Consider the following 21646-nt stretch of genomic DNA (forward strand, 5'->3'; position numbering starts at 1 on the left):
TCCTGAGAAACGCCCACATGTGATTCAACAAGGCCAAATGCAGGGTATTGCACTTGGGTTAGGGCAATCACAGATATGTGTACAGACTCAGACAGGAGCTCAATGAGAGCAGCCCCACAGAGAACAACTTGAGGGCTCTGGTATGCAAAAAGCTGGACATGAAAAAGCAGTGTGCATTTGCAGAAGGCCACCTGCATTCTGGGCTCCATCAAGGAGAGGGAGGGGATTGTCCCTCTATGTGCTGCCCTCGTGACATCCCAACTGGAGCACTGCATCCAGGCTGATACCCCCAGTACAGTAAGTACATGGAGCAGTTAGAACAGGTTCAGGGGAGAGAAACAAGGATTGTCAGAGGCAGGAGCATTTCTCATGAAAAGACAGGTTGTGGGAGCTGGGCTTGCTCCAGGGAGACCTCATTGTGGCTGTTTAGTACCTTTACAGAGCCTACAGGTAAGCTGCAGAGCAACTTCTTACAAAGGCATGTCAGTGCCAAAGGGGAATGGTTTTAAATTTATAGAAGGGAGATTTATGTTAGATGTTAGGAGTAAATTCTTTACTCAGGGGGTGGTGAGGCCCTGGCCCAGCTGCCCAGAAAAGCTGTGGTGCCCCACCCCTCAAGGCCAGATTGGATGGGGCCCTGGGCAGCTGAGCTGAGGGAGGTGGGGAGACTATCCACGGCACAGAGGTGGGAATGGATGGGCTTTGAGGTCCCTTCCAACCCAAACCATTCTGTGATTCTATGATTCTAAGTGCCAGATGACTCATCACAGTTTTCTTACTACTTTGCTTTTTTGTTGCTACTTTAACTGCTCTATGATTAACAAATGTAGAGTTAATGTGGTTTCTGGAAAGCCATTCCCATAAGTGTGAACCTCAGAAGCACTCACTGCAGAATCAACTGGGGAGATGGTTTGTTCAGGGAAGCGCAATTTAATCTGTCACTAGTGCTAGAAACAGCACTAAGTGCAAAAAAATCTGAAAACACATATGGAAAACTACATGGCCATATAAGTGGAACAGAGCCCGAATTCCTGCCCTGTCACCCAGAGAGGAAATCTGCAGTTGTGGGGCACAACTCCAGAGAGTGGTGGGAGCAGAACAGCTCATAGCAGCTGAGCTGTGGCAGCAGACTGTGCCCTCTGCCCCTACCCACGACTGTGCTTTCTCCACAGCTGACCAGGCATACCTGCAGTATGTGTCATTGCACTGTATCCACATGCAATAAGACAGCTTCTGAACTCAGGAAATACAGCCTTAGACAGAAACTCTCCTTATTCCTTTTATCCTAATAAATACTACGAGCATATTTAAAGTTGCTAAGAGACAAACAACACATTGTCTTTTTCCATCAGCCTATTAAAAGTCAGTAAGCAACCAAATAACATTATATAAGCCTGTAATTTAGATTTGTTTGTAGCCTTATAATTTTTCCCTATTTCAGCTGCCAACCATTAATTACCATTTAGACATACCTAGCTTATATTTGATAGCTGACTAGATAAAGAAACTGCCAAAACTTGTTTATCATTTGTTATGGTAGTATTTACACCCATACACTGGACCGTACAGACTTGGTTGTGAAAATGTGAGCATGTGTAGAAATGTAGATGCTTGGGCACAAGCTGGGTGGAGGTTTGGAAGCTACAGAACAGAGCACATCATCATATGACATTCAATACCATACAAGATAAACAAAACACAGATAGAGAGCAGGATCAACCAATTCCTGTGCTACAAAGTGGTGAAAAAACAAGTACTGAAAACAATAGTAATAGTCACCTAATCTCAAAGATTTCCCCCCTTCGGATTTTATCTTGAATGTCTATGCGGATTAAAACTCAGTACTTACAAGGTTCATACTCTATGCACTCCCACTTGTGCATTATTGTTATTTGACCATAGTATGGCTAACTCAAAGACAGAGGCATCCAGTTGTGTAAAATCCTACACTGAAAAGGCAATCATAAATTTTCAGATTTTGGCTCAAACAGGTTGGATACATTTGTGTAACATCTAAAGCAGAGAATCAAACTGACGTGAGATGACCTTCAGCAGCATAATCTTTTTTGTAAGAAATGTTAGAGAAGTGAGAGCAGAAGTATAAGAAGCATAGTTTGACTCTTCCTGCTGCGGAATGTTGCCTGCTGGATGCCTGAGACCTGAAGCAGAGCACAAATTTCTGTTTTTCTTACATGCTTTTCAGAATATTAAACACTCTTTTTTTTTGCAGAAAAAAATATAGAGTGCTTAAATTCTGTCAATATTTGAGGAGAATATCAAACATGAACATAAATTCTCAGCTTTACAACCTAGCTATATGCAACTACACGCTATTATTTTTGCATACTGTAAGTAGTATTTTACTTCATCTATTTTTATAGATATAGTATATCTATTTATATAGATACAGATATAGTACGGTATACACTATTTGTTATACTTGTTTATATTGTATATATATATGTATATATGTTTATAACTGTACATCTCAGACTCTAAACTTATCTATTTGAATATTACAGAATATACATGGGCTCACATAAGCAATACTTTGATTCAAGACTCATACACACCTGAAGATGCTAAACACTGAACATACGATCATGAATAAAAAAATGCTCACATAGAGATACTTATTTAGATACACTTTCAGCAGTAGCAAAGTTCAAATCCAATAATAAGAATTTATTACTAGGCAGGTCAAGGCAGTGTTTTCTCTATTTTAGTATGAGACTACACATTCAAAGGTAAATATTCAGTCAATTGTGAGCAGTCACGATACTTATGTGTTGTAAACTGAAGCCCAGCACCAGTTCATGGCACAGACCAAAATCCCTTACTGAGAAGATGTTCTACTTCCCTTTCTACTGCCAATTTCCATCTGCACTGTGTCAGTACCCAAAGGACCAGATACTAAACTGACCCAGGAGACTGAAAAATGAGTTAGGAAAAAAAAAGAAAAAAAGACCCCAAGCTGCAGTAAAATCACAGCTTTCTCAGAGCAGCAGCAAACAGGCCTAATTCAAGACAAATATTCATATGCAGAACTGGAAGCTAAAGAGACGTTCAGAACATATTTAAGGATAGTGGTATACTACAGGGATTCCAAGAAAGAGAAATGGGCTTGTTTACAGCAGGCCAATTAGAAAGGAATTAGTTTGCCAGAAATTTAAAACTAGAAATGAAAATAAGATTTAGCAATACTATTTCTCTTCAAATTAGTCTATTGTCAAAATGCAGGCATCTTGCCTAATCTAGCAGGTGAACCGACATTAATAACACAACATGCATTAGAAGGAAACATCTGTTATCTCACACATGCAAATGTGGGACTATGCTTTGAAGTGGTTTGTGTTTGACAGCCTTTTTTTTTTGTCAGTGCTCAAGTATATGTCTCTGCTGCTGTTTCATCTTGTAAACACTTTAAAGAGCGCTGGTAATCTAACAGCTAGCTTCATACACAAAGAAGATGGACCTAGACTATCCTCAGAGGTGCACGCTGAAAAGACAGCAAAGGATTTTCCAGTACAGTAAAAGGTAAAAACAACAAAAAAACCCAATCATAATGAAGGTGATGAAATATCAGATCTGGCTATCAACAGACGCTGCGCAATCCATACACTTAGAGGTAGTTAGAGTTTGGAAGGTCTTGAGCATCTTAAAGGCGGCGCTGCTCTGACTGAGGGGCTAAATAAGATTATATCCAGATGCCTCCTCTAACCTTGCTACTCTATTATTTTTTTGTATTTAACACAAGATGCAGACAGTCGTAAGTTTCACCACCTCAGAGTCTGTTGCTGGTCTAGGTTAGTATTCTATAGTTTTGTTGGATTCTCTGATATAATTATGGAAAATGGTGGGAGAACATCATTAAACATTTCCTGAAATATTCATAAATTGTGTTAAATGAAAACAGGCATAAGTTAGGCTGGCTGTCTTTAATAAGAAAAGCATGCCCATCTACTATGACAAGGACGACTGTCCTCCAAGTAGTAAAACACAAGGATTGATTATACACCTTCTATACTGAAGGAGTTGTAGTCACAACAAAAGACAGAAAACAAGTACGAAGAATAAAAGCAAGGACGCTTTCAGACAGCCAACAATGAGTGATTTACAAGAAAATGCAATTTGTGAAATTATCATCAGGTGAATAAAACTGTAATTACACTGGGGGGAGCTATATACATGTCATGAAGCATGACTGCACTAAAATTTGGCACTGTTTTCATAAAACCCCTAAGTCCTTTGTACAACATTGTTTAGATTTTTTTAATGAAGAAACTAAGATGTAGACAAGAAATATGCAAAGCACAGTTAGTCAGCATCTTAGTCAGAGGTATGAAAAAAGAAATTCCACTGCTTCACATAGTTATGCTTAGCTACAAGACTGAATGTCTCAGATATCCGTACCTTTGTTTCAGATGGCTTCATAATGGGTGGTTTTGATGCATCCGTAGAGGGAGACTGCTTCTGAAAGAAAAAAAGCAAACAATAAATTCTACATACTTCCAAAAAGCAAGTATATAGGCAACCAGAATCCATTAGATAAGCAGCCAGGAGTAAAAAATACAACGTTACTGAAAATGAGATTTATCATTTTACATCTTCTATCTTGCTTGTATTTCTCCTACATGTTTATGCAGGATTTTGACAACAGATAGTGTAACAACACTTTTGAAAGACAAATTTCATATCAAGTATCAAAACGAACTCAAATTCTGTTCTTGTACTGAACTTAAACCTACTATGCAGGGTTCTTACAAATTTCAAATTTCTCCATAAAGTAACTATGCTTTTGGATTTATTAGTTAGTTACACAAAATATTTAGCACTAAATTGGAAGCTCAAACCTTTTAAGATGAGAAGAGGTCGTTATTTTCCATGTAACAGACACCAAAAAGTGTTAACAGAACCACAGAATTGGAGGGGTTGGAAGGGACCTGTTCTGTATATCATGCAATGCATTCAAAAGAGCTATGAACAACAAAGCCCACTCTCCTAGTTTCAGCAATGCTATCCCCGGTGTTATCCCCAGCAGCAGATGTTTTACTTCTTCAGTAACTGTATCGAATTCCACAGCCCAGAAACTAATACTTTAATTCTCTCATCAATACTTTACACAAATGCAATACTACCTCTCTATCCTCTTTACTGTTTCTGTGCTTAAAGCTGTATTTGCAAACTCAATTGCAGCAACAAGTTAACAGTTTGCATTTAAATGAACAGCACAAATAAAAAAAAAAATATCTAGACTTCATTGTCTTCAGATGCTTACCATGCCTCTTACTGAATTAAAACATGTGTAATCTGAAGGAACTCAGAGGCTGCATAACTATTCCATTCTTGGAGTGACCTCTTATTTCCACATAGAAATTTGTAATATTTATTTTTCACAGGATAACTATTTCTCAAGAATAATAAAATGTTGCACAAAATTTAAAAGGTATGCTATGATGACTATAGCATGTTCTTCCTTGTAACACATCTGATACCTTTCTTACCTTAGTAAGAGGCTTAGAACTCTAAGTATACACTGGAAAGAATCTGCGATTGCCACACTACAGAACTGTAAGCAAATAATTTCCACTTCCACTTATGTATACACATAAAGACTAATCATATAATAGGTGAGAACTTTTGCATGAGTGGAGATTTACATAAGAATTTTTAAAAGGCTCCTATATCAGGACAAGGAACAAATGTTTCTATATGATCTTTTTATATATTATCGTCATTAAGTAATCTGCAGGCAACATTATGTTTTCCTTATTTTGCTCTGTAACATTTTCCTTTTCTTACTTCTCCATGAAATTAATCTGAATTCCTTCTACATGACTAATAAGTACGTATCTGCTCTACACCTTCGTATTAGTCATCCCAGTGCCTATTCATTTCACAAAGAACGTCTCTGTTTTCTGCACCGCATGATTTATTTATGGTGTACGGGAACCTTATCTCTTCCACTCCTGCAAAAAACTCCCACACCAACCCTTCTTCCTGCAACTCTGAAAAACTTCACCAAGGTCCAGTACAGCAGCACCACCTTGACCTGCAGATATCTACCACCACTGCAGCAGCTGACTGACAGCTAGGGGATAGAAAGCAGTTAACAAATGGCTGCTCATCAGCTGCTACTGAGAAGCAAAGCTGTACTTCTGCGTTCAGAGACCACGGTGTGCCTCATTCCATCCATGCAGCACCTTTTGCCCCAGTTCTCAGTATTGAAGGCCTCTAATTTTCACGTCTCTTCTTCCAAGGCCTTCGGTGCTCACAGTCTGCAATCACACTGAGCCTCACAGGGTGATGACAACACAGAAGGCTGCCACGGTCTAAATATTTGTCTCGTAACTAGCACGCAGCCTATAAAAACAGTCTGACTCCTGCAAATCCATTTTGGGTGACAACTTCTTACTGTGGGTTGTTCTGGTTTTCCTGTTCCAAGGGACACGTGCCTTACCCGATAGTAGGGAAGCTATGAAAACACTGCTTTTGCTGCAGTCCATTAATCAGACTGCAGAATGGGTGAAGTTTTGTCCTGCAAGCAGCAGAAAAATGCATGTCAGGCTTGGAGGTAAACATTAAAATGCTGCCTAGCAACAAGGATAACAACTGCCTGATGCACAGCTGCTACAGAGGCTCCAGCACAGCAAAGCATATTGTGCTCATGAAAAAGGATAGCAAGCCCTGCCACAGGCCGGGCCAAAGAAACCTGCCCGGAAAAACAGAAGAGCTTAAACTGTCCAACAGGAAGTGAAGAATAAGGAGAGCTCAGCATCTGGAGACAAAAGACAGAAAACCACACACTGGTGGCAGAAAACACAATTATTTCTTGTGTTGTTTCAGATGCAAACGGCAGAGCCTACAGCAAATGGAAAGAGAGTGTCATCAGCACTGATGCTTTTCCTGTGGCTGCACACACAGCTTTGGCCCCTAGACACACAGTGGTGCTGGCAGTGCCATGCAGCCCCTTGGGGCTCCTGGGAAGGGTCTCCACCTGCTTCCTAGAGCACAGTCCTTAGGAAGGCACTCAGAAGAGTCCAAGCCGATGGATGAACATGGGAACAGACCAACAGAGCTCAGACACTGCTGACTGTGAGTTAGAGAACAGTGTGTTCCAACATAGTCTGCTGAGACACAGGATCTGTTTGATAAGAGAAGGAACGCCCTCCAAAACTGGCCTGCCAAATTTAACAAGGCAGATCTTACTAAAACATTGTTTCCTAATCTCACTGTGTATATGCCAGAGACACAGAAAAAAAATGGAACTAGCAACAGGAGAGGAGATCAAAGAAAGTAAAGATGGGAAACATCAAAAGAGGATAGTTTTAACTATTTAAGGAAGTGAGGGTAAATGCCTCTTGGAAAAACGTAACAGCAAAAGAACCCCAGGCCAGCTCTCAAGTTATTAGAAGCTGCAAATTACTGAAACTATACTGCACACAATGCAGCAAAGGCCATCATCAGCTTAAACTGTAACTTTCGAAAATTACACAGAAAAGTATTGGTCAGAAAACAGTCCTTGCTTAGTCCTGAAAACAACTGTAAGGTGCAAGGTAGCAGCCAGCTAACTGAAAAAGAGATGCTGAAAATATTTACAGAATGATACACAAACAAACAGATAAGAATCAACAGAAAGCATACAAAGTGAATGTAACACTGAATACAATCGCATGTGGAAAAAAGCCTGATGAATAGGAAAGAAACTCTGTGGGACACACTGATGTTGCCACAATTTTTCACAGAACTTGGAATGATATTCTCTGGAGCAAACAGGGAGGTAACTCTACCACACTTAAAACCTGTATTCCTCCAGCACAAAGGAAGAGCTTCAAAGAAGCCTCTGAAAGCACTCATGAGGCTGCACTCAGGTCGAAGTTTAGATGCAAAACAGGAGAAAACAAAAACAAGAGAAGACACGAGATATGCAGGCAGCACCGATGGACAGCACTAACAGCAGAAACACAATTTTGCAGTACCACAAGCTAAGATACTACTGCCAAAAACAAACAGAGGGGAACCATGATAAATTCTGTAACTGATAATATAAAATACGGGGATAAATTTCCATCTTTCCAACTTAAGCCACTTCAGGACAAGTCCTAAGACAGTTTTGGCCATCTCACTGCAGCAGAAACAGAAAAGAAATACATCTGAAGACAAATTTGTGATGGAGAAATGAAAAACCGATGAGGACTGTGCAGATTACAGAAGAAGGAAGATGGCAGCTTTTGCCCCCTAGTTAAAAAAGAGAAAAAAAATGGGTAAAGAGGAATAATTCCGCTTAATATTGTAACAAAGAATCTCTCAGATCAAAGCTGAGAGATTTTTCTTTGCAGGGGAACAGGCTCTGCACAGCAGCGCTGCCGAGACAAGCCAGGCACTTCCAGCACTGGAGCTTTTGGGCCAGCTCAAGCAAACGTCTGCTTAGCGATACAGCTGCACTCAATGCAGGAAAGAAGGCTAAAGAGCTACCTGAGTACTTTTTAGGGCTTGCACACCTCTCATAGAGAGCTGGCAATACCTCCTAGGCTTAACAATTAAGAAAAAAAGTTATTATTTTATATAATACTTATTATAGTAAGTATTATTATCCTGTATGTCCAACAATGCAGAGAAAAAAACCTGCTGCAACGTAACAGTGATACATAAGCGTCTGAACAGTGATACATAAGCGTCTGGGCTTGGTTATTAATTATAGGTTTGTAAGACAAGGCAAAAATTTGGTTTGTCTGATTAAACATGGTTGCTCCTTTAAGCGAATGGTTCTGTTTCTAACAGCGTGTGTGTGAGAAGCAACAAATCCTGCTTGGAGAACCATTGTAAAATAACAGATGATTATTTCACTGCAGTATAAAATGCCATTTGATTTGTTTCAGGTTAGATCTCTCACCTGAATTAGAGCATACTGCAGAAGTCTTTTAGCAGGCAGAAGACAGGTCAAGAATAGTATTTATAAGCCATTAGTGCATTTAACAACACATTTTGTAACAATGCAAGCAAAGCTACATAGATTTAAAACTGGAAAAAATACAGCACTGAAGCTGTAAGAATGTGATTTATATAATAGCTGAATTAAAAATCACAAATTTGAATGCTTCTATGGCATTTCTATCCTAAATAATTCTGGAAGTATCCTATTATTTTTTAACTACTCCTCTTACACAAAAAATAGTTTCACTATTAAGTTGCTCAGAAAAACTTCTTTTTAACAGAAGAAAAAGTGAAAATGAGAACTCAGGCTCTTATTAACACTGTGGAGACTTTATATTAGAAACATAATAACATGATATACCGGAATATGGATTTCTACTTAAGCCTATCAGACAGGCTCTGGTGTGTTTACACAGAACACTCCAACTATACAAGCCATTTTGTTAACTTGATGTGATCAGTTTCTATTTAGAAGTGATCAGCATGGTTTCCTTCCTAAACAACCTGCACTGGACTGACTTTGTTACATACAACGAAGAGAGTAACTTTTTCACTACTGAAATTTATAATGTACCATGTTAGTGAAAAAGGTTGTACTGCTCGTGACATTTAATGAGAGACAGGAAGATTACAATCCCTAAAGGACAGCCAGTTTTTTTTTCTGTAGCCAAATTTTAATTTACAGTGAAATTATTTACTGACATTGTTACTGTGACACTAAAGCCATGAAAGCCCTGACATAGCAAAGCTTTCCAACTTCGCTCTTGATGTGACAAAGCATGTTTTAAAGAGATTGGCCTGAACCAAGAATGGAAGAGTTGAGTAGCTCACAAAGCTGTTTCAAGCTTCAAGTGCTGCAAAATATACTGAATACCACACAGCACACTGAACAGTCCAGTTTCATAACACAGACTCACACCTCTTGTCTTCTTCTGTTTTGATTAGTTAGAACATTTATGCCACATTAGCACAGGAAATAAATGTGGCAATACTTAATCCCTGTATTTTATGTACTGGCTAAAGCTCATGGACAATGGTACACAAATTTAAAGCAATAGGTTTCATTTAAACAGTAGTAACCAAGTTTGGTTATTTGAAATTAACTGCTGTCAAGCACAACCTGCGAATAAAATCAGTAATAACGTTATGAAAGTGAAGAACAAGGCTTTGCATCACCTAGAAATTGATCAGACAAATCACCTTTACCTTAGAGGTGTGCAATTATTTTTTTGAGTATTATTTTAATGTTACAATTAAGGTTCCCGAGCAGCTGATACCTCAACAAAAAAGAAACAAACAAAAAAACCTAACACACAACCCAGAGCAGTGAATGTCCAACAACTTTAGGACATTTTTGTACCACCTGACTCTTCCAGAAACTTCCAGCATCTCAGTTTCTGGCCACTCACATGCAGGAAGTTAGGGGCACACAGAAAAATTTAGAACCATCCCACAGGTAAGATGTAATATCCCTTTATTTGTTAGTGTCTCCTACTCTGACTGATACTTTTACAGAGCTTTTTCATTTACCTATTTTGGAAGTAGAATAAAATAGTCTGCTAGTCAGTCACAGAAGATGCACAGTATCTAAACATACAATTTGATCTGTGAACAGATAAAATCTGACCTGGAAAGAAAGTGCATACCTACCAAAGGAAAGGAGAGTTCACCTGCTAGCTTCAGGCTCTGCGCATTTGCAGAGAGACCATCTCTTTTATACTGCAGGCTATGTACTCTCTGTCTTACAAATGGAGTTAAAATCACAGACTAGAATCCAGATTACAGATCTCCATTCAGGCTTTATTACACTGGAAAAGTTTTCCAGTAAAAAGCATTCTACTTTCATACTTAACTTTTCGCTGTCAGAAAGTTCCCATGGTTATGCACACCAAAATTACTCAGAGCAGACACATTTTTGAGCATCAGGTAAAACTATTTATTGGGTATAGAGGTGTCATGAAAAAGTTTTGACATCATTACATTTTTCTAAACTCTCTATTCTTATTTCTTCTTAAAATGTGTTCTTTAGCCATCTGCTTTTGGAAAACTCCACTTTCACTTACAATACGTTCTCTAAGTTGGCATGCACTGGAGTTTTATTTCTATTCAGTCATATTCAAGTATTAGAAGCAGGGTAACAGCACTGTCACCACTCTACTCAGGTTCCCACTGAGCACAACAAATTACTGCATTACATTAGCGTATGTACTTGTCACTGTAACAGAACTCTCTTTTTTCATAGGTAGTTAAAAAACTCTCTTCCCACCTCTAAATTTTTCTATATAGAGGTGCTCACTGGAGAGCTAATAGCTGTAATTATTATAACTACTGCCATTTCTGTGCATGATTTTAAACAACACAATGTTCTGAAGCTATCTGCAGTAGCATACTGCATGCTGATAAGAAAACACCAGAAAAACAGGGTACGGGGTGCCAACCATGTGCATGCAGCTGCTGAGTTCAGCTAGGTTTTTTCTCCCTTGGTCTTCAGTACAACCAAGGGAGGGCAGGAAAAGAAACTGCAAATTCCAAATGAAGCCAGCAGTCTTTAAGGTAGGGGGGCTTAAAAAGTTAAACCATATAATGTAAAAGAAGACCTCATCATAAAACTAACGCTCTCCAAGGCTTTGAGCTTGGTTATTTTTCTTACAATATCAAACTAAGCAATACACATAATGGTCAGCCAGTGGTCACAAGAACTATTGAGGAATACTGTTCATTATAGACTGGGCTCAGAATAGAAGTATTATTAACAAAGCTCTATGAACTGATACGTGCATTGCTGTATCTGACAAAAGTGTCAGATATCGAAACTATGGGAAAATAAGATAGAAGAAACAAAAATCAACACAAAGCATTTTGGTAAATTTTTGTCTTTAAAATATCAACTCACAATAATACTCCATAACTAGGAAGGTAGGAACGAAGAAAGGGAGTTCAATATTAATTCACAATTCCAACTTAAAAAACCCAGATTAATATATTTCTTAATTTCAGGATAGGTTCTTAACTTAGGAACAGCCAAACTTGCTTCAGAATGGTACCAGGCATGTTCTAGATGAATGAGCGTATTAACCTCCAGTTGAAAAATATAAGATGTCCTTCTCTGTGAGGTCCTGTCATACCTCACAGAGGTTCTATTCTAAGGATTACAACTTTCAGCACTTCAAGACATAAAGGCAGGAAGACAGATTACTTCTTGTACTGTCATTATGGCTTCTGAGCTCCTGAGGAGTGAGTTCACAAGGCCACAAACCTCCCTGCCTTCCTGTTGGGTTCTTCTTTTTGCAGAAGAGAATCTCAACAAAGTTTCCCAAATGTTTGTGAGTCTATGTTCTAGCTCAGGAAAACAAGAGCAAAAATGAATACAATGACACACAGCGGGCTAACTCACACACAAAGGAAGTTCCTTCGCTTTCTGGAGACAGAGGTTTCACTGTGACTCTTCTTACGCCCATTTCCCATCCTCCAAGATCCACCAACTTTAACGCAACACAGCTTTGCCTAGATTTGAAACTGGGAGTGTCCACCCAAAGACTAAAATTATAGGAGCAATGTTGTGAGACAACACTGGCTGATCCGTGACAACACTGGGACTCATCCATGGAACAAGCCATTCTGGAAGTCCAAGATCAGGAACAGATTTTTCTGCTAGATCTGCATGCCTTGCATGCTTAACCACTCCCTTAAAAACAAAAAAATAAAGCAACATATTATATTACAGGCTGTCAGTAAGAAGTACTTAATTTAGAAAAAAAAAACAAGCAACCAGCAGGTTTTATGTTGAAGCAACTACTTTTAAAAAGTTTCTCTCACTCATTCACCACTAGCTGGCCATTACAAATATTATCTAGTTTGACTATTATAATCAAAATTATAGCCTTGGAGATTAATCAAACAGTCAACACAAGTCTCTGCAACATTCAAGAACTGTGTGTTATTTAACATACCATTTTCATTTTCTCCAAAGAAAAAAAAAAAAAAGTGAGGGACAACACTGGTAACCCTACTTCTCCTAAGAACTTACATACTATTTTCAGATGAAACAGAGAATACCAATGGTTATGGATCAGCAGTTTTATTTTACAGTAGCATATAATAAGCAAATCCAACCTAATTTCTACTACTATAGAAACAGCAATAATACACAATTTAATAAAAAGGCTTTTTTTTTCTCCATATGGTTGTACGTATCTGGAAGTTTAGCATCACTTATGTCTGAAGTACAACAAACACTCGTTTGTTTACAAAAATAGTACTGACACCTAAACAGACTTAAACCAAGAAGTAGTTCTTGCAGGTCACTCCACCCTGACTACGCAATGCTCTGTGCCATGGGTATATTAAGCTCTGCAATTATGAGTTTTTGATGCAAGGACAGCATAGGCTGAAAAAATGGGGGAGGGAAGGGGGAGAGGGGAAAAGAGGGAGGAAGGAGAAGAAAAGGAAAGAAAACATCAGTACAGTAATACAGAACAACTCAAACACTACTTAAATAGTCAGCTCTTCCTCATGCCTCCCACATTCAAGATTCTGCTATGTCATGTAAACAATTTCTTGTGTTACACACGTAACATGCATTCTTACCGAGCTGGAAACTGAAAAGATCATTGACAACAGGTTAAAATAATTTTAAAGGCAATTCACTACACACAGCTCTTAAAAGCTGCAGATGAGAAACCCCAAAAGCCAGCAGCTAGTTTTAGTTCAGTCCACAAAAATCCCAAAGAAAGGGAAAAAACAAGAAGTACAACAAAAATGTGACTGAGTGCAAAGCAGAGGTAATATGAAAGAAAACCCAGCAAGAACAGCTAGCTTACATGTTACAGGCAGGCCTTCTGCTTCCAGCAATAACGCCCTGGCGAGGCTGTCACTCTCACCAGCACCCTGCAGGTTGTGGTTTCAGTTTTCACAGCACCAGCTCCCCTGCCGTCCCGCGACTGCTGGCACCACCCACCTCTGCCAGCACCCGTGTCCGTCTGTCTGCATGCGGGGAGGGGAGCCCAGGCACGCCACGGCGGGCCTACGCCACATTGCTGCGGGAGTAGAACTGCGCACTCCACACTGCGATGCGACGGGACGTGCCCCTGCCCACCTTCGGCTGCAGATGAAAGCCCCAGCGTGGTGGAACCCATTCCCCTACCAGGAAGCACAAACAGACACAGGCCACCTATCTGCCTACCTCGCTTTACGCCCAGGTTCCCATAAGGAGCTTACAACTGCTGAGCTTGCTGTGCTGGTGCTGAGGAAAGGAACCCACTCACTTGCCCTAAGCAGAATTAACGTTTGTGTATTCTCTTCTCCAGGCCAAACTAGCTCAGCTCCCTTAGCCTTTCTTCACACAAGAGCTGCTCCAGCCCTCTGAGTATCTTCGTGGTCTCCTCTGGACCCATTCCACAGTTCCAGTATTTTATGTATCAGGAGAAATGAAATGGCAGGGTCATTAATTAAGATCAAGACTATTTTAATCACAGCAAATCCAAATAACTTACATTAATTTAGAAGTTAGAAGAATTAATTTAGAAGTTAAAAGTTTCAGTTATTTCTGAAATACCAAATATGACTCATGCTTTATTGTTTTTTTTTTTTTTTTTCCTTCAGAATCAAATCCTGAACACATGTAATCTGGGAGTATTTCAGTTTGTTTACTTGCTTGTGTGTTTTTAAAGAAAAAGTTCCAATAAGACTAAAGAATACTTAAATCATTTTTCAGAATAACCTCTCTGCCCTTTACCTAAGGGAACAATAAACAAAAGTCATCCCAAGAAGGAAAGTAGAAACAGAGTACCCAAGGATCACACAGAGTGCTTAAGAAAATACTCTTCTGAGTGAAGTACAGAATCCTTTTTCTTAAATGATTACAGTACATTGATTTATATCCTTGCAGAACATTACAATTTATACCTTTTGCGGTACTCTTGAGAGCAGTTTGTTTCTACAGCACTACTTTTCAAATAGCTTCCAGTAACCAAAGCCTCCTCCTAGCATTACATGAAGTCAGTTCTTCTACACATTTTCCATATTCCTACAATTTACATTTTTAGTATTGTGGTCCATTTTTAGCACGTCTCTGCTACCAAGAAATCCAGCACTGACCTCTACACTGACACAGTTCTGATCCTTCTAAAATACAGGGTAACTCAGTGGCAGTAAATCTAAGAGCAGCCTGCAGGAAACACCCCACAACCTTGTTACAAAGCCCCTACGAAGGATCTGTGCACCCATGTGCTCTAAGGAGAACATGAAACAAAAGTTTTCATTTAAATGTTTCTGGCAGTAAATCCCAAATGGCAAACAAAACCGCTGCTCACTTTACTGGCAACACTGGAATAGACGTACGCAGTTCTGTGCACGCATCAAATCAGTACCGCAACTTCCTCTATTTAGAAATGGCTTCCTTCACAATAATGTGCTGGCATAAAATTCACAAAAATCAGACTATAGTGACAAGTACAGCACATAGCACAAAATAAATAAATAAAATAATTAATTGAAAAAAATAAATCCAAAAAATATACTGAGGGCAGGAATCAATTTTCATTATAATCTTCGTATTTAGACTTGAGAGAATTTCCAGTCTAATGCTGAAATAGTAGGGTCTTCCTCTGAAAAACTTCCTCTGAAAACATTCAGTATCACTCAAGTCTGAAATAAAAGTAATTCTTGCTGAATTTCCAGTGTTGTTGAATTCACCCAGCACCCAGCTTCAATAAACCGTCCATGGAAGTAACATGGACAATAATGCTCATTTCATTGAACTACAGAGCCTAAGAACAAAATAAAAACTAATAATAATGATTCAGTGGGTTCACTAAGATTATCGTCAAAATCTTTTACATAAAAAAAACATTAAAATCCATTTGATATCATCACATAACATCACAAAGATCCAAGAAAACCGACTGAATCCAGCTGTAGTCAAATATTAGTGTCTTCTATTAATAGGTATGATTGAACACTGCACAATGAATTGGTATTCCTTTTGGCTAAGGAAATGGTAAAAAACCAACAACAGTGTAAAAGACCATAAAAGAAAATACACCAATGCGGGCACATCACCTCCAGTTCAGGAGGGAGGTTAGTTCAGTTTTAATTCTTCATTTCTGCCTATTAATAATACTGGCATGATCTCCTGGTTTGCAGTTAAGAAATACAGGAAAAAGACTGCTCAACAGCAAACAATAACTGATCATAACTCTTCCCGAGTTTCTTTTTTCCTCCATTTACCTGATATGGTTCTGTAAAAGGTGTGTACTTGCTGAAGATACTCTTGTACAACATAGCAGCCAAACAAAACTTTACACCAAAATCAAGATAAAGGCTTGTGATACTTTGTTCTAGAAAAAAATAGCATCAGTAAGAAATCAGAATATTTATTGAATATTGAATGAATAAATTATTCATCTAGACTTGAGTTTTTACAGAAAATGGACATGTCAAACTTGCTGCTTCATCTTCCTGAACGCCCTTCACACAAAGAACGCAAAAGCTATGCAGATACAAAAGAAAGGAGAGTGAAGAGGCAGCATTTCTACCTTCTACCACTGGAAGGCACAGGCAACCAAGTATAAAGCCTGTCTAAGAAGACACTGAGCAGGCAGATGCAGCTGAGTAATATCAGCAGCAGTGATGGGAACTTAGGAGTGGAAGAATAAAGAGCACAGGCACAGGAATGGCAGCTCAGACAGTGCAGCGAAAATGAAGCCAGACTAACAGTGATTCTTAGGCGTGTTCACATTACAAGGTAGAGCCACAGGGAAATTAAACTACCCACATATTAGCCAGGCATTAAACAATGAGAAGTTGACGTCACGCACACGCTCCTGTGTCTTTAAACTCAGAAACGCAGACAACCCTAGCTGAACACAACCAGTAGTTACTCCTGCTTACTGACAGTCGGATAAGAAATCAGGCCATAACAGAGAGACCAAAAAAACACTCCAGCTATTCAGTTTACAGAAAGTAATTCTACCAGAGGATCACAGTAAATTAAAAGACTGAACAGCTGCAGCAGCTCTCACTCACTCTCATCCCCTTCCCCACCTCCCTGCCAAATTCATCTCGGATAAAGTACATTAATGAAAAGGATTAATGACCAACAAAATGATTAAGGAATTCCAGGAGATTTCATACTCTGAACACATTTAAGCTACAAGATGGGGAAAAAAGAAAGAAAGAAACAGGAGTTATCAAAACCTGCTGGAACACTTCTGATTGCATTAAAAGCTTTGAAGTAGTTTTTGCAGCATAAGAGATAAAAGGCTGCCTTTGCCTTCTAAAGGAATACTTCCTTCTCTGTAAAATTCACATATGCATTAAAATCAATCTTTTAAAAAGAAATACAGAAAAGAATACAGCTTGCCAAATAACTTTATAAAGAAGTAAAAGTTGCACAATCTACATGAACAGAACAATTAATCAGTTTTGCTCTAATTCAAACAGTACTGTAGAATTGCAGGAAACTGCAAAAATTAAAATATACATTTAAAAGAAAGTTTGGTCCAACTGAAGAAAGATAATGACAACCAGCAGGAAGTAAAATGGCTAAACTTAAAATGGCCTTTCATTAAGAGGTAATTATGGAAGCAGGAGGCAAATACTTTTACAGGACATCATCCTCACAGATAAATATTTTGTAATGTCACAGAACTGAGGATGCATGCATGCACTGAGGAAAATACATAGACTGGGTTGTTAGAAACCAGAATGATGATGCCTGGAAATTCTGTTTTGTCACATTATTTTTACTGCATTATTTTCCAGTTCTTATTCTCAGTAGGATCACAGGCATTGTATGTTACACACTTAAAGTGAAAAATATGCTTACAATAGAAATAAAACCGAATAACAGAACAATAGAGTGAAAGGGAGCTCAAGGATCATCTAGCTCCAACTAGGACAGGGCTATGGGCAGGGCTGCCCCCCACCAGCTCAGCTGCCCCGGGCCCCATCCAACCTGGCCTTGAGCGCCTCCAAGGATGGGGCACCACAGCTTCTGTGCCAAGGCCCAACAGCCCTGAGTAAAGAATTTCATAACTTCTAATCTAAATTACCCCTCTTTTGGTTTAAAACCATCCCTCCATGTCCCATCACTATGCCCCCTGAGGAAGAGTCGCTGCCTAACTCTCCTGTAGGTCCCTCTTGAAGCCTTCTCCTGTCTAGGCTGCTCAATACAGGGACTGATCCTATTATGTGATCTACATGTAACCTAAGTTGAGAAAGGCATTGCTAAACTAAGAGGGACAGAAACGCAACAAAAATGATTGTGAAACACAAAAACACTAAAGAAAAGGGATTACAAGGTTTACATATTTGCATTACTCTTTAATGTACAGAAAGAAATAATCGTTTATGTAATACTGCAATGTCTTTTGGGAGTATTATTTTACAACAGCATTGACTAAGGAAGTGGAAAATGTCCTTAAAATGCAGAAATATGTGCTGCTGATATTTCAAATGATGGCATATCTGCATTTACAGAACATGCACTTAGCAGCTGACTACACCAACTACAGCCATCAGTTCATGTGTGACCACAAAAGTGTTTTTTTTCATCTTCCTACTTCAACATTTTGAAAGACCAGAGGATGCATAAAAGCCGTGATCACTGTTTCTCTTCATGGAGCACCAACTACACTCCAATATGCGAGTCATCTTTATGTCTCTTAAACTAACTTCTTGAACAACTGAACCAAGGAATATAAAAGCAAAGATAGGAATCAGTGTTCTGTTCTGTTCTGATTCTGCTGAATAAACAGAATTTAAACACACAAGCAATATCTAAGAATGAAAAAAGGACCACAGCCACATACATCAAATGAAGTTGTCTTCCAGTGATTTGCATTCCCCTTCTATTTCAATTTCCTAGCATTTCCAGCAAGACATGAACACCTCTTAGTGATACTAAATGCCAGCAAACATAAATTGTTTTCTATCCCACACTAGGTAACAGAATAACAACATGTGTTCTTCACTTTTCAAAGAAACCATGTCCTTTACTATGCATTACCTTAGCAGCAGACGGTGCTCCACTTGTCTGTGTTTTGGGAGGCTGACTGACATTAGCACTTGCTGACTTCTGCAAAATAAACGAAAGAAACATAATAAACAGAAACAGAAGTTGATGAATAAGAAGTAAAACTGTATATTAAATAAAGTATTTAAAAAACTCTATTCTAAAAAAATCCCTGTAAGAACATTTTTAAAAGGTAAGTAATCCAAGAACATGTTTTCCTATGTAACTTTAATTCACACTGCTTTATTTCAGATGACTTTGCCCAGCACTGAAGTTCTCCAGCACTGTTTCACAAAACAAATAAAAGGGCCTGGGGCACCTCCCATATGAGAAAAAGCTGAGAATCCTGGGACTAAAAGGGGATCTGACAAATGATTACAGATATCTAAGGAGAGGTGGGAGGCAAATGGTTGAGGCCAGGCTCTTCTCAGAGGTGTGTAAAGATAAGATAAAGAGCAACGGCCTAAAACTTGAACATAGGAAATTCCATACAAACACGTGAGAGAAATTCTTCACAGTAAGGGTGACAGAGCACTGGAACAGGTTGCCCAGAGAGGTTATGGAGTCTCCTATGGAGATATTCTGAACACCTGCTTGTGCAACCTATTGCAGTGAACCTACTTTAGCAGGAGGGTTGAATCAGATGATCTCCTGAGGTCCCTCAATTTCTGCAATTCTGTCCTTCTGACAGATCTATGTTATTTCCTGTGGCAGAGTGACTTATTTTAATAAAGAGCCAAACCAATAGTAGCCGTATCACAGAATCATAGAATGCTTGCATTGGAAGGGACCAAGGGATCAAGGGTCATCAAGCTCCAACCCCCCTGCCGCAGGCAGGGCTGCCGACCTCCACATCTAATACTAGACCAGGTTGCCCAGAGCTCCATCCAACCTGGCTTTGAACATCTCTGGGAAAAGGGCATCCACAGCCTCTCTGGACAGAATATATGCAACATGAGCGATTTATGATAAGACTTTAAAATACTAATTGTGTAGTGAGATGGTAGATTACTGCTCTACAGAAATAACTTTAACAAAATGGGAAGTAACAATATATCTCAGGCAGGGAAGTACAGATACAGAACTAAGAGCAAAATGATGGCTTTTCTAGTTAATAAGTAAACTTGCAATTGAAACAAAACAGGACATCCTCTCTGAACCTGCATTCAGCAACTGCTGACATGACATCTAGTGAAGACTAGAAAAAGCAGCCATTAATAACGAACACAGCAAAATATATCAAGTATTTGGAGGAAGATGGATAAGACCAAGTCACTTTCTCTGACAAATGGAAGCTCAAGATCTACAAGATGAAGTGTTTACACTTCAATTACTCTACAGCAGAGAAGTCAGTAGAATGATGATGGCTCAGATATCTTAACAGGAAACCTGCACTCAAACTCACAAACACCAGATTTCAAAGGATTGTACAATATCTCCTGCAACAGAATAGCAGTCATAATCTTCTGTTTAAGGTTGTTTCCATGTCACATTCTCACTGCAGTTCAGCTCCAAAACTAGGAAACCATCTCCATAAATAATGCTGAACATTCAACTACTAACATCCAGTCAGAGCCTCAGGAAGAGGACTTTTGTGACTATTTACCAAAGAGTAACATCACAAAAATCTAGCCTAGCAACACAGACTGAAACAAATAAGACAGCCACATCAAAGTGTTCATGATTACTACTGAAAGCAACGACACACAAGCAAGACTTCATAGTGTGTCACAAAAAAAGAAAAGCAATGGTGATTTCCCCCCTTGAAAGAGTTTAAGAACATGGCCACCTCCTCCAGCCACTCCAAACCAGGACACCTCCTGCACGGCCACTGGAGTCTTCTGCAGACCTGTACCACTCAGTACAGTTCTGGCTGCGTGTTGGAGCCCAGCACAGTGCCCACGGACATCATCTCTCTACCCAGGCAGAGAAATGCTGCTGCCACCTTCCTGTTTGCAGGTTCAGCTAGCAGAAAAGCGAAGCATTTGTCTGTGATTCATGCACACTGGCACTGTCTGTCTTCAGCAGCACCCACAGACTGGAACCACCCACCTAGATAGTCTGGACTAGAAATAGTAAGAAATCTGTATTTCAAGTGAAATAAATTCTTGTTCCAACAATTAATCTATGTTTATCAATTAAATAGTATAAGGAAGAAGTGGTGAAGTAACTGAACCAAACATTTCTGTTTCTGGTCTCCTTCAACATCTTCATCAATGACCTGATGATGGGATAGAGAGTGCACCTCAGCAAGTTTGCTGATGATATAAAGCTGGAAGGAGTGGCTGGCAACCAAAAGGCTCTGCTGCCATTCAGCAACATCTGGGCAGCCTGGAGAGTTAGGCAAAGAGGAATGTGATGGAGGAATAACTGCATGCATTCAGTACAGGCTGGGAGGGCTGATCAGCTGGAAGGGATCTCAGCAGAGAAGAACTTGGGCGTCCTGATGGACAGCAGTGCAATGAGCCAGCAGTGTGTGCTGGCCAACAGGTTGAGGGAGGTGATTCTGCCACTCTGTTCCTACTAAAAGCACATTGGAGTACTGTGTCTAGATCTAGACTTGCTGTCTCAAGAAAGACAGAGAACTTCTACAGAGAGTTCAGCAGAGGGCCACAAACATGCTTATGGTCCTGGAGCATCTCCTGTATGTAGAAAGGATGGGACTGTTTAGCTTAGACGAGTGACCTAAAACAGCAG

At 39.4% G+C, this 21646-nt stretch overlaps 1 protein-coding gene across 12 annotated transcripts in view; it reads right to left on the bottom strand.

The window, feature by feature from the left end:
• Nucleotides 1-21646, bottom strand: part of CAST (calpastatin) — a 59821-nt gene that overhangs the window by 23947 nt on the left and 14228 nt on the right. For 5 of the 12 annotated variants that reach the window (XM_052701521.1, XM_052701515.1, XM_052701517.1 and 2 more), the window contains exons 3-4: nt 18944-19012; nt 4414-4473 (exon numbers count right to left, since the gene is read on the bottom strand). In XM_052701521.1, the coding sequence (XP_052557481.1) occupies nt 4414-4473; nt 18944-19012 (129 nt within the window). Of the gene's footprint in view, nt 1-4413; nt 4474-13754; nt 13864-18943; nt 19013-21646 lie in introns of those variants that run through there. The other 7 variants (XM_052701516.1, XM_052701519.1, XM_052701523.1 and 4 more) reach the window with 4 other exon arrangements.

This window comes from Tympanuchus pallidicinctus, unplaced genomic scaffold, assembly GCF_026119805.1.
Source record: "Tympanuchus pallidicinctus isolate F22 unplaced genomic scaffold, pur_lepc_1.0 scaffold4, whole genome shotgun sequence".
Lineage (NCBI taxonomy): Eukaryota > Metazoa > Chordata > Aves > Galliformes > Phasianidae > Tympanuchus > Tympanuchus pallidicinctus.